Here is a 13,726-nt window from a genome sequence, read left to right as displayed (position 1 = left end):
ACAATTTGAATGTCAATAATTGATGTAAACTTGACGTGAAATTAAATACGTCTCAGAATACTTGTCGTTCTTATTAAAATATTTATTGTGATTTTTTGTTATTTTAAAAGTTCAAAATAAAATTAGTAATTTTCTTCTCATATTTCCCTAGCAGTAATAGTAAATATTCAAGGGATATATAGAGATTATATCTTAATTCTCGAGACATAAATAAGAGTAAAATAGTTAAATATTTCTCCTAATATAATATTTTCTTAAGGTCATATAAGGAGCATGTTCATGAAAGTACGTAAAACAAATATTTTAAAACGGAGAAAGTAATTTATAATTCTTATCTAGAGTTCAATAAAATTCTTTTGTTCTTGAAGAAAACGTATACGAGTAAGAAACTATAGTTATTTTCGAGATTTTTAATTATGACCATCGAAACCCAAAATTGGCTTCTTTTTATGTGTGTGTATATATCTACAAGTTATTTTTGACATGGCAAATGTATAGTAAATCGAGTCTCATGCCATTATTTTATCATCTCCATACTCATCTTGCGGAACTATATACTCTTATACCAGTTGATATTTATATATATATATATATATATATATATATTTATATATTTATAAAAGTGATTATTCTAATGAAAATTGATAGTATGATTTATTGTCACCTTCTTATCAGCATGTATATTTTAACTTTTCCTTTCACATTTTGCATTATTTTGAATGTTTCATTTATTCGTGAGAATCTCTCTTTCAAAGACGGCAGCAAAAAAAGGTTCCTTTTAATTTTGAATTTTTGTCACCATTTGCTAAGTATAGTAAATAAATATCTCATTTTCTCTTAAATAAATAGTACTTAACATTCACACCAATTCTTGGCACTCTAATATTTATTCTTCTTCCATTGGCTTGCATTAGGATCACAAAAATTTTGAAATAGCTATGGTACTTAATTTTTCATTTACGGTGTATTCAGTACGAAGAAAAATATTTTTTCAAAAAATTAGATTTATTTTTGTGTGTATAGTATATATAGTAAGAAAAATATTATCTTAAATGTATTGGTATATAATATAGATAAATATTATGAGAGGTGGGGGTATGGATATAGGCACGTTGGATAATGGAGATGGGTGCGAGGGTAAAGATGACCATGTGTTACGAGGTTGGGTGAGGAGGACGCCATCAATGTGAAACTTGTTTTTCGTAGTTCCACTAGAGAAAGTCGTTTAACTCATTTTTAAGAAACTTGTATTCGTACAGAATATATTCACCAAAACTTTTTAACCAATCGAATATGGAAAATGCATCGGAAAATATTTTTCTTTGTACCGAACATACCCTTAATCCATCTCTCATTTCTCAATTTCTATATATTGATTCATATAATATGAATTTTAGTTCTTGATTATTTTTTTTCTAATTTCTTGGTTGTATAGGATAAAAGTGAACTTCTTGAAGGAAAAGTTGATTGGAGAGGAAGAATAGCTACTAAAGATAAACATGGAGGACAAGGTCCTTCCTTACTCATCCTAGGTAAAAGAATATTGATATTGTCTGTTCTGAGCTAAGATCGTATAATTTTTTCACAAAACATTTCACAAAATTAATAATATTATTGCACCATTAGTTCCGATACCAATTTACTGAATTAAGTCAATTCAAGATTAATATTCTTAACATAGTGTAATATTTTTCGCTCTGTACCAAGTTGCCACATGATTTCTCCAAATAATTATTATTTCATACCATTATTAAGAATGTAATCATATGTGTATCTATTTCTATAAATATATATTTTGACTACATATCATAGTTTGAATTCCCCAAGTGAAAATCTTAGCTCAGTCGCTGATTCCAGTATTTAATATTTTACGTATTAATTACTAGGTACATTTGCTTGTGAGAACATAGCATCATTTGTGTTAGGAGTAACTTTGGTGACTTATTTCAATGGAGTGATGCATTATGATGTAGCTGATGCAGCAACTCAAGTTACAAATTACTCTGGAACCAGTTATATTTTAACTGTCCTTGTGGCAATCTTAGCTGACACTTATATTGGAAGATTCACAGCTGTTTTTGTTTCATGTTGGATTGAATTCTTGGTAATATTTCATATTCTCTTCATTTATTTATTTTATCTGAGTGAGTAGTTTTTTAAGTTTTATGCATTGACAGTATACAAATCATGTATACGATTAAAGATATACCTAACATGTTGATAATTTATCTAAGTGAGTAGTTCTTTTTAAGTTTTATGTGTTGATTGTATAGGAATTACGTATATGATTTAAAGTAAATCTAAGGGTTCGTAACATATTACAACACCAGGTTCATTTGAAATTAGTATTTTTTTTATGCAAAACATAATTTCATGTGTAAAAAAACATCGAAGTTGTAACATATATACAAATAGGTTTGAACTCATAGAGATTAAATCCTACTTCTTAACTTTGCAATATTAGGTAAGAAAAATCAAACTTTGAATGGACATCATGTTGACTATGACTATTAGTTCCAAAATAAAACATAGATTTTTTAAGTTTTTTCCTCTACATTATCATTTGTGACTTATGAGTGACATCTAATTATTTTTTGGGTAGTTAACTGACTAAAACACCCCTATAATGTGATTCAAATACAGATAATAAAACACAAAACAATAATTTACAATCAAACACTTAATTTATATCCTATATTAATTGAACCCTTTAAGATTTCAAAACCTGTATATTTGATCCTTCAAAAGTGGTATATTTTAGAAGGATCCGACATCTGACACGGCCGTAACAATATTTTTTCGAAAATCCAAGAAACATAGCTTATACCTATGCTTTTCTCATACACTCCAAAAATATTGTCGGTTGAATTCTTCAACAAAATACATGTTACTTTTGGAGAATCCGACACACACCTGTCGATATTTTTGAAGAGTCTTGAACTTATTTATACCCTTTATATTATGGAAATCTTGCACAATTAATGAATTCCTCAACTATTTGGTAGGGACTAGCATTGCTAGCATTTCAAGCACACTATCCCAAATACAAGCCACCACTTTGCAACATTCTTGATCCAACATCAAATTGTGAGAAAGTTGATGGAAAAAATGCAGCCCTTTTATTTGTTGCTCTTTATTTAGTAGCACTTGGCTCAGCAGGGATCAAATCAGCATTGCCATCACATGGTGCTGATCAATTTGATGAGAAAGACAAGAAAGAAGCAATTCAAATGTCAAGTTTCTTCAATTGGCTTTTGTTAGCTGTGTGTCTTGGTGGTTCATTTAGTACAACATTTATTGTGTGGATTCAACAACATAAAGGATGGGATTGGGGATTTTTTGTGAGCACATTGGCTATGTTGTGTGGTGCAATAATATTTTGTGTTGGATTACCATGGTATAGAATATTTGTTATTAAAGGAACAAGTGCCATCACTGAGATTTTCCAGGTAAACTGTCACCTTTTCGTGAGTTTCACACCTGATAAACTATATATTACTTTCTTGGTGAATTAAAAAACACACCTAGATCCTGAGTTGACCTACCCGTGTCTGTTATTGATTGGAAACAAGTATTTGGCCAGCTCATCATCGAGATTTGAGGGTGTGTATGTTTTAATATAAAGAGAGTAATAGTTTAGATAGGTAAAGAGAACTCGTGAAAAACTCTAGTACAAAAAACTTATTTTGTGGATTCAAGAACATAAAGGTCGTCCTTTCGAAAGTTAAACATAAGTCTTAGCTATATGTTGCTCGGATTCTTTAAAATACTGCCTGATATGTTGTAAATCCTCCAAATTTTATTCATTTTTTGAGGATCTGACACGAGTACAACTACATTATTTAAACGATCCGACCAACATTGATCATTTTTATACTATTCTCTTTCTATGACAAACTATGATCACTTCACTAATTTTGTTTGCCTTCCTTGTGTTCTTATTGATAGGTGTATGTTGCAGCCATAAGAAACAGAAATCTTCAACTTCCTCAGGACTCGTCCGATCTCTATGAGATCGACGAGGATGAGGAAGTTGCTATTCCAACAGAGTTTCTACCTCATACCGATACATACAAGTTAGTTATTTCTCTGTTTCATACACTTAATTGAACGATCAATTTTTTATATCATCAGATCACCTAAAAGATAATAATAAGTATCACACCTAACAAACAGGATTGTATAAGTAACCTAGAAATTAAATAAGATGTCTACAACCGTGTATTGGTGCAACAACATTTTTGAAGAGTCTGAGAAATTTGACTTTAACTTTATCTCTTTTTTTTTTTTCTTTTTTTAGGTTCTTGGATAAAGCAGCTATTATTCAAACATCACAACAACAATCTAAAAAAGCAATTAATCCATGGAGACTTTGTAGAGTTACACAAGTAGAAAATGCAAAAATCTTGCTAAGTATGGTACCTGTTTTTTGTTGTACAATTATTATGACACTTTGTCTAGCCCAACTTCAAACATTTTCAATTCAACAAGGCTTCACCATGGACACAAGGATCACAAATTCCTTTCACATACCTCCAGCCTCATTGCCAATCATCCCCATTGTGTTCTTGATCATCATCATCCCCGTCTACGATCAAATCATTGTTCCAATCTTGCGCAAATTTACCGGCATTCCCACAGGTAAGGGCGTCAAATGAATGAGTTTAACTGAATTTGAACAGATCAAAATAGATAAATAAGTTGATTGAGCTAAATTTGACAAGTCAAAATGAATAGAGTTAATGTTAAAGAATGGCAAAATTCCCACATCGATGGTTAATGATATGGGTGGATTCCTTATAAGGCTTGGACAATCCTCATTCCTTTGAGCTAGCTTTTGGTGTATGAGTTAGACCTAAGACCTAATTTCACAGTTTGTAGGGGTGAGTCATTAACTCATCCTGATATCACTTTGAGGTGAAATAAATTGGCAAACATGGGCTAGCTAAACAATAAGTCATAACTCAATCAATCCAACTCTTATTTTATTTTCTTATTTATAAAAATTACATATTAAAACATTCGTTTTCTTTATAATGATATTGAATTACATATTAAAATTAAAGTATCTTTTTCTTTTTTAAATGGAACGAATCAAAATGATTTGAATTAATAAACAGATGGTTCATTAATCCATCCAAAAATTACTTGGTCTAAAATGAGTTTGATCCCAATCGCCCAAAACACTTACATGCTTTAGGCGAGTTTAAGCTTATCATATCTTTACAGGCTAATTTTATCACTTCTATCTATATACAGGCATAACATACTTACAACGAGTCGGGGTTGGCTTAGTCCTCTCTGCTTTATCTATGACAGCAGCCTCTATCTTAGAAGTCAAGCGCAAACAAGTAGCACGGGAACACAACATGCTTGATGCGATTCCTGTGCTACAACCATTGCCTATTAGTGTGTTTTGGCTCTCAATCCAATTCTTCATATTTGGAATCGCGGATATGTTTACCTATGTGGGACTTCTTGAATTCTTCTACTCTCAAGCACCAAAAGAACTGAAATCAGTGTCATCATGTTTTCTATGGACTTCAATGTCAATTGGATATTTCTTGAGTTCAATTATTGTGAAAATTGTGAACAAGGCAACTAAAAAAGTTACAAATAGTGGAGGGTGGTTAGTTGGGAATAATTTTAATAGGAACCATTTGAATTTATTTTACTTGATGTTAGCTGTGTTGAGTTGTTTGAATTTTTGTGTCTATTTGGTTGTTGCTAGCAAGTATAAGTATAGGGTACAAAAAAGTCCTAGTGAGAAAGATGATAGCAGAGTACATGCTTTAAAAGATCGAAACAGTCTCTCTACCTTCTCAATGTAAGAGTAGGAGTTGAGTTTGATCAGTAAACACTATCAGTCTCTCCAAAATCTCATTTACGAGATTTCAATGAATATGTTATTATTATTGTTGACTAAGATTTAAAAGTGAAAATTTATGTTCTTTGCTATATATATTAGCAAGGAAATGAATTTCTTTCTAATTGTACTTGGAAAATTCAGTTGTTTTGGAAATTGAAATATTAGTTCCTTATTGTTGCTTGACTAGCAAAAGGTCTTTATATTTTATATTCAAAAATATTGATTTGCTATATTCAATCAATTGTGTTTCTCTTTAAGGAAAATTAAAAGAGTAAATACTATTTCAAATTGAGTAACTTTGCGCTCTATTAGTATTGTTTTGGTCCAAATTTATCTTTTTTCTCAAAAAGAAGTTCTGTTTAACCCTTAATAGCTAAAAGAACTTCATTAAAAAATAAAAAAGATAAAATTAAACATATAAATGAAGTTCACTCAATTTTTTTAGAACTCCTCAATAGCATTAATGGTAAATTCAACGCGATTAGCTAATGGTAGATAATGACAGCCAAAATTATATACGTTTACTAAGATTTATTATGTATACATAAAAAATATACTTTTGAACTTTTATATATATATAATTTAAATTTTATCACTTAAATTATATTTGAATAAATCAATGTTCACTCACGTAACTCATGCAAAGTAATTATCACTAAATTATTATTATTAATGTTATTGTCGTTATTATTATTATTATGAAATTTTCATCTCAAAAGAAATTCGAAATCCCCTTAACTTCACCTGATTCTGAATTTTCTCTAATAATAGTGATTCACAAAAAAAAACTAAACATTCCATGCAAATCAATTACGTGGCTATGAGGCTTAGAAATACAAGCCACCTCGACGACACGTGTATGCCTACGTGTCCACCCAAAAATCAACCACATCATACAGTGCCACCACAACGACACATGCACACCTACGTGCCCGCTTGAAAATCCGCCACATCATTCAATGCCACCTCATCAAAAAAATTTTTTAATAAAGCTCCACCCAAACTCAACCTCATCCATTTCAATCACTTCATTTATACTTCAAAAAATTTAAATATTATTATTGTTCTACTATTATGGCTTCTACAACAAAAGGTCATGAGCAAGTTCCACCAGGTGAGCCTATGACAATAGGGCAACATATGCTAGACAAAGGGGCTCAAATGATGCAATCTTTGAAACCTATCAAACAAATGAACCAACATGTTTGTACTTTTGCTATGTACAGTCATGATATGTCCCGTCAAATTGAGACACATCATTATGTCACACGCGTAAATCAAGATTTTCTTCAGTGTGCTGTTTATGATTCTGATGAATCCAACGGACGCCTTATTGGTATAATTGTTAGTTTTGTATTTTTTAAACTTCATGTCAGGTCGATTTAATGTTACTATAGGTATAAATATAGTTATGAATTTATATGCAGGAGTGGAGTATATATTATCTGATCGTTTATTTGAAAGTTTGCCTCAAGAAGAACAAAAACTTTGGCATTCTCATGCACACGAGGTTTGTACCTTGTAATTTTCATTTTTTTTAACACCATATATTGTTTGACGAATGATTTTGTAGTCCTTCATAAATTTAGTTTTAGTTTTATATCGATTTTACAAATTTTTCATTTTTTTAACGCCATATATTGGTAGAGATTGTTTTCTCCTAGTAGGTTAGTTAGTTAGTTACCATATTTACTACAATAAAAATCATGTTTAGGGGAATAGATTATATAAACTAATAAAGATTAATATACTTTTGGCGGCATTAGCTAAATGCCATTGGATTACACTTTTTAAATCCCTATTTTTCGTACCCTCGAGAGAAATTCTGAATTCACCACTATATTTAGCGATAAATATTTAAACTATTGTCATTAATTAATTATTACCAAAGATATTTTTGGAGGTGTTTTTGTTACGTAAACTTTTTTTTTGTAATTACATAGACTACCCCTCTATGTTTCATCGTATATTTATATTTTATCTAAATATGTGATATGTATATATTTTTTTTAATTTATGTAAGGGTTTGATCTTTGTGAAATTTTGATATGTAGATAAAATCAGGACTTTGGGTGAATCCAAGAGTTCCAGAAATGGTAATAAGGCCTGAACTGGAGAATCTTACCAAAACCTATGGCAAATTCTGGTGTACGTGGCAAACAGACAGAGGTAACTAGTTTGTTTCAGTTTATATGACACTATTGACGATTTCGAGACTCAAATGAGTTTTTTTCAAGTCTTTGCTACTAGTATATTAGCCCACTTATCTCAATTTGGCGTTATATTATGTTGATTATTTTTTATTTTGAAAGGTGACAAGTTACCAATTGGGCCTCCATCACTAATGATGTCTCCACAACCAGTTGATTTAGGGATTGTGAAAATAGGTTTAGTTAAGAAGAGAGATGACAAGTACAACCTATCGACGGACACCATGAAAACAGTTCGAACTGATTTATCCGAGCCCACACGTCTCAATCCGATGGCTGATTATTGGGTGAAGCATGGTAAAGGTTTCGCCATTGATGTTGATGATGTTGAGATGAAGAAAATAGCACCATTTCCATGAGGTTGTATACAAGCTTTTGTATGCTTGGTTTGCATAGATGTTAAATGTCTTGCTTTTTAAAACGCATTTACTATAAAGGGACATATATATGTGTGTGTGAGGTTCATATGAATATATATGTGTAGTTGGGATGAAACAATTTTAGTTTTTTTAATGAGTGGAGGTTCGACTATTTCACTAATAAATAATATTGTATTAAATTTAAGTTACATACAACCTCCTCCTTATGGTTTTTTTTTTATACGTAAACATCAAATCTACTATGAGACAATTATGTATTATGGATATAAAATACGTATAATTTTGATATCAGAAACATTACGATATATGAATACGTAGAGAGAGACGAGGGAGTGTGGCAATTGAAGAGTAAGAGACTGTGTTATTAAAAATTATCATAAATATAAATACAGTGAGGCAAGCGAAGAGGAGAATCTATGTATCGTAGAAAAGAGAGTTACGTTTATTTAATTTTTTTATATTTATTTTAATAAACTTTTAATACATATTTTACCCTCGTATATTTTGGAAAGATGTTGTAATTAATTATAGTTTAATAATTAATTTTTCTTTTTCAATTAATAGTATAACTTTTTTTTTTTAATATCCCGGAAGGCAAGAATAAATATAAATATATAAATTATTGCACATTGCGTAACAATGTAGATATGTAAATTTCTCTTATTGATTATAGCTTTTATAAAATAGTTTCAGAAGTTTTTTAATGGGAAACTGTTACATAAACTATCAATATTATTTAAGAATGTTCACAAATAAAATTGAGACTTCATTTTATTGAATATATCAATTAGAATATTATCTTTTTATTTATATAATGTTTTGAAATACTTTTTATTAAAAAAATAATATTATAGTGAATTGTTACCGATTCAAGTTAAGATAAATATTCTAAAATTTTAATTATTTGATAATTTAATTAGTTTGAGTTTGAAACTAAAAAATTTAAAAAACACTTTACAAAATCAATATTAAAATACCTTGATTGAGATTGAAGTGAATGACGATCAAAGCACAATGGCAACAAATGGCAACAATCTATTTCTCTGGAGATGCAAAAAATATTTAAAACGACTTTCGAACCATCACACGAATTTCGATCCTAACTTACCTTAAGAAAGTTAAGAAATAAAAAGTAATTACAAGTTTAGTTTTCTACTTATTTTAATTATAATTACATCACAATGAAATTTCAAATGACTTTCGAATCATCACACGAATTTCGATTCTAACTACCTTAAGAAAGTTAAGAAATAAAAAGTAATTACAAATTTAGTTTTCTACTTATTTTAATTATAATTACATCACAATAAAATTTCAAATATACGTGCATAATAATTAGTAATTTTAATTATAATTACATCACAATAAAATTTCAAATATACGTGCATAATAATTAGCAAGGAATAACGACAAATTATTAAGAATATTTTAGTGAATTATATTTAATTTGACCTATCTATATATTTGAGTACTTACTCAAATACATGTATTTGATATAGTACGAAAGAGATGTGAGTGGCATGTAATTAGTGAAATGTGTATTTTTCTTGGGGACCAGAGTTTTGAGTTTGAAATTTAGTTTACAAATAACTAAGAAAAAATGATAAATATATCTTTAAGCTATTATAAATGATACGTAGATAACGAAAATCGTTATATTTTTGTAATCTTGGTGCTCGTGTCATTCAAAAATTTGAATATATATGTCTTTTACTCTAACAGAAACTAAATAGAAACACGTCGCATAATCTTATTCATCGATCTGATGTCGGATCGGCGAATAAGACTATGACACGTGTATGTCTATTAGTATAAATAATATATATGATTTAATTTTTAGATGACGGAGACAGTAATACCCAAAAATATAACGAAAAATAGCTACATATCATTTTTTATAATTTAAAAAAATATATTTATCATTTTTCAAAATATATTTAAATATACTCCACTTGTTGAACATAATGCCATTTTCCACAATTAAAAAGAAAAAAAAAACCCAGCTAAACCATCTCTGTAATATTCCATCAACTTCTCAACCATCTCTGTAAACAAAAAAAAAAAATCAAATCTTTTTAAAAATGGATTTTCTCAAATCCCTTAATCATCATCTTCTTCATGCTCAATAACATTTTCATAATCAAATTCCTTTCATTTCTTGGTTTCATAGCAATTTGTTTACTCTTTTATTCGATTCTCACAGTACCAGATCCAATGCAGAATGTACAAATCAACGAAGCTGACACAAACAAAACTGAAGTTTATTCAGTTTGGGCGATTCCATCGGAAGATGTAAGTGTTAGGGTTAAGAAATTGATGGGTAGTCTTAGATCGGAATTTGGTGGGCCCCAATTTGAACCTCACGTGACTGTCGTCGGAGCGGTGAGGTTAACGGAGGAAGAGGCACGTGACAAGTTTAGAAAAGGATGTGAAGGGGTGAAGAAGGTGTATAGTGGTACTGTGGAGAAAATTGATATTGGGACTTTTTTTTATCAATGTGTTTATCTTTTGCTTCATCCTACTAATGAGGTAAAAAAAAATTAAATCTTTTTATTGTTTGAATTGTTGGTTGTAGTAGTAGTATTGCTCGTGTAGTTTCTTGTCCTTAATTTGATTTTATGTTATTATTTGTTTGATTCGTTGTATTTCGATTATCATACTATTTTGTTGTTATTTGTTGATTTATAGTGCCTTGGTTTTTGTTCCAATGTGTTGATTCTTTGTAACTCTGACTATCATACTGTTTTTATCTGTTGTTTCGTAGTGCCTTGGTTTTTGTTCCAATGTGTTGATTGTTTATAACTCGATTATCGTATTGTTTTGTTACTATATGGTACTATAGGTTGATTAATAATGCCTTGGTTTTTGTTGCGATATGTTGAATAGTTATACCTCGATTATTGTGTTGTTTTGTTACTATAATTTTGATTCCTTGTAGTTCAATATCTATTGCGATGTGTTGATTACTTGTACTTCGATTATCGTGTAGTTTTGTTACTGTATATGCTACTATACGTTGATTCCTTTGTGGCTTTGTACCTTGTCTGTTACTACATGTTGATAATGTACGTGTTGATTACTTGTACCTTAATTATCGTATTGTTTTATTCAAACTTTTTATCAGTGTGTTTGTTTATCTTTTGCTTCATCCCATCACTAAGGCAATAAAAAGATCTTTTTTATTTTATTTGAATTATTAATAGTCGTAGTATTATTCCTCCAGTAGTTTCTTGTTCTTTGATTTTCTTTAATATATATTGATTCATTATACCTCGCTTGTCATATTATTTTGTTACTATATGTTTATTTTCTTGTACCTTGATTTCTGGTCCTATGTGTTGATTACTTTGTATCTTGACTATCGTACTATTTTGTTGTCATCTGCTACTATATGTTGATTCTTTATACCTCTACGTGTTACGGCCAACACTATGTGTTTTCACTTTTGAAGGGTCAAAATTATTTATCTTAGGAATCAAGCTTTTAACCAGTAGAACTGTCAATGTAATATCGACTCTGCAACTGGAAAAGGGAAAACAGAATCCATATTTAGGAACTATAGAAGTTTAACTTATTCTTTACCGCGATTTTTTTTCTTTTGATGGATGATCACTTCTAAGTTGTGTTGTTGAGGAGTGAATGAAATTTCTTTCTACCAGGTTGTGGAGGCTAGCGCACGCTGCTGCAGCAGCTTTGGTTACAACAGCTCAAGTCGTAAGATATACATTCTTTCTTTGTATTTTCTGGCATTTTTATGATTTAGTCGTTTTGCCTTTTTCATGGTTTCAACTTCTCTCTGTCTCTGTATCATCTTTTTACATTATACTTGTCCATAATATTCATCAAACAGAATAAATTATAGTGAGAATAACACCTTTATCCCCTTTACTTCCCAATGGATTGAACTTGCCTGAATATGCTTTTCGTCACACTCCTTAAATCTCCTAAACAAGGAGCAGTCGTTCACCTCAGACTTTCCCACTTGTTTCAATTTCAAATCAACATTGTTCTTTGGATGAACTTCTCATCGTTTACCTTCATGATAGCAACTAGCTCATTTGAATTTTTTTTTGAATAACCATGGTGTCCGGACCAGCTTGCACGCACCTCGGCTAATTCTATGAGATACCTATCACCTCCCTTCAACAACTGATACTAGGTAACTCTATCCACCAAGGTTAGAACATGTGAGGTGATAGCAACTAGCTCATTTAGATATAGAACTCGACAATTGCTTAGAGGCTCCTTTGGAATCTTAAGTTCCCCTATGTGAAAGCCAAATCTAAATACTCATGTTGCCTGAATATACGGTGTTGATTTGTTGCCAGTTGGTACATGAGGTTCTTTTTGGAAGTCGGGAATTTTGTAATGTACATGAACTATCTATGGTGAGTGACTCGTGTCTTGATGTAGACACACTTTTCTGGATTTATGTTATTGCTTGTGTTGTTCTTGCAATGAAGAATTTTTTCTCGTTTGGGGGTTCAAGGGGCGGGGGGCAGTACAGTGCGTGCGGACAAGCTCTTGGATTAAGCAAGATGCTATGCTATTCTGGAAGCAGCAAATTGTACAATTTGTAACAGACATAAATCTATTTACTCCTCAAGCTGTCAATACGTTACTGGTTTACTTTCTACCAAATTCTTGAGCTAGGTTTCTATTACTGATGTTCATTTTTATGACGATGCAGCATATATGCCTCATATGAGCATTCTTTATGCCGATTTGACGGATGAAGAAAAGAAGAAAGCTCAAGAGAAGGCTTATATCCTTGATGAGAGCATTGGCAACTTAAGCTTCCAGATATCTCGCCTTGCATTGTATAAAACAGACACCGAAGACAAAAGCCTTAAATCGTGGGAGAAGATTGAAGAGTACAATCTCAGCTAGCACTAACTAGTTCTAACCACACTCTTAACCCTCCGCGAGCTGAAACTCTTTGCTCAAGAAAACGCGGCGTACCTTATCTTTACCTTAATTTTCATTGCCAGCAACTTTTTTCAAGTCTTATACATGAGAAAACTGTGCTGTTGGGGCTTCCTTTTTCTGTATATTTTGGGTTTTGCAAAACTTCCAGGAGTTATTAATCATATACGACCATATAAAGCGTTGCAACTGCCATTTTTTGGTCTTTATTTAAGCTGTCAAGAATTTCATAGTACCAGTCCAACATAGCTGTATGGAGTACCAATCAAGAGGTTCTCTTTTGTTTTTTCGATGTGAATCTAAATTTAATAACGCTAACACAAACATCATCTACCAAATAT

The 13,726-nt window shown here is 30.8% G+C and overlaps 3 protein-coding genes across 3 annotated transcripts; all 3 read left to right on the top strand.

The window, feature by feature from the left end:
- Positions 1-1,097: 1,097 nt before the first annotated feature.
- Positions 1,098-6,003, top strand: LOC101246896 (protein NRT1/ PTR FAMILY 4.5-like). The gene is made up of 7 exons (XM_069295452.1): positions 1,098-1,166; positions 1,436-1,532; positions 1,887-2,104; positions 3,006-3,449; positions 3,949-4,076; positions 4,301-4,641; positions 5,260-6,003. Exons 1-7 carry the CDS (start codon positions 1,098-1,100, stop codon positions 5,829-5,831), a joined length of 1,869 nt encoding a protein of 622 aa, XP_069151553.1. The 3' UTR covers positions 5,832-6,003.
- Positions 6,004-6,878: 875 nt separating this feature from the next.
- On the top strand, positions 6,879-8,647 carry LOC101246315 (oil body-associated protein 2A-like). Its single transcript, XM_004234024.4, has 4 exons — positions 6,879-7,205; positions 7,297-7,379; positions 7,924-8,038; positions 8,182-8,647. Exons 1-4 carry the CDS (start codon positions 6,944-6,946, stop codon positions 8,436-8,438), a joined length of 717 nt encoding a protein of 238 aa, XP_004234072.2. The 5' UTR covers positions 6,879-6,943; the 3' UTR covers positions 8,439-8,647.
- Positions 8,648-10,402: 1,755 nt separating this feature from the next.
- On the top strand, positions 10,403-13,580 carry LOC101246022 (cyclic phosphodiesterase-like). Its single transcript, XM_004234023.5, has 3 exons — positions 10,403-10,988; positions 12,119-12,173; positions 13,150-13,580. The coding sequence occupies exons 1-3, from the start codon at positions 10,578-10,580 to the stop codon at positions 13,347-13,349; spliced, it is 666 nt and encodes a 221-aa protein (XP_004234071.2). The 5' UTR covers positions 10,403-10,577; the 3' UTR covers positions 13,350-13,580.
- The last annotated feature ends 146 nt before the right edge of the window (positions 13,581-13,726 follow it).

The sequence above is a fragment of the Solanum lycopersicum genome, chromosome 3 (genome assembly GCF_036512215.1).
Source record: "Solanum lycopersicum chromosome 3, SLM_r2.1".
Lineage (NCBI taxonomy): Eukaryota > Viridiplantae > Streptophyta > Magnoliopsida > Solanales > Solanaceae > Solanum > Solanum lycopersicum.
Note: the sequence above shows the minus strand (reverse complement) of the source record. Positions and strands in the feature narration are given on the sequence as shown.

Coding starts and splice junctions, on each gene's coding strand:
- LOC101246896 (XM_069295452.1), top strand. CDS start 1,098: ATGGATATAGGCACGTTGGATAATGGAGATGGGTGCGAGGGTAAAGAT. Junction 1,167..1,435: donor ACCATGTGTTACGAGGTTGG/GTGAGGAGGACG, acceptor TTGGTTGTATAG/GATAAAAGTGAACTTCTTGA. Junction 4,642..5,259: donor ATTTACCGGCATTCCCACAG/GTAAGGGCGTCA, acceptor ATCTATATACAG/GCATAACATACTTACAACGA.
- LOC101246315 (XM_004234024.4), top strand. CDS start 6,944: ATGGCTTCTACAACAAAAGGTCATGAGCAAGTTCCACCAGGTGAGCCT. Junction 7,206..7,296: donor ATCCAACGGACGCCTTATTG/GTATAATTGTTA, acceptor ATTTATATGCAG/GAGTGGAGTATATATTATCT. Junction 7,380..7,923: donor GGCATTCTCATGCACACGAG/GTTTGTACCTTG, acceptor TTTGATATGTAG/ATAAAATCAGGACTTTGGGT.
- LOC101246022 (XM_004234023.5), top strand. CDS start 10,578: ATGCTCAATAACATTTTCATAATCAAATTCCTTTCATTTCTTGGTTTC. Junction 10,989..12,118: donor TGCTTCATCCTACTAATGAG/GTAAAAAAAAAT, acceptor TCTTTCTACCAG/GTTGTGGAGGCTAGCGCACG. Junction 12,174..13,149: donor TGGTTACAACAGCTCAAGTC/GTAAGATATACA, acceptor ATGACGATGCAG/CATATATGCCTCATATGAGC.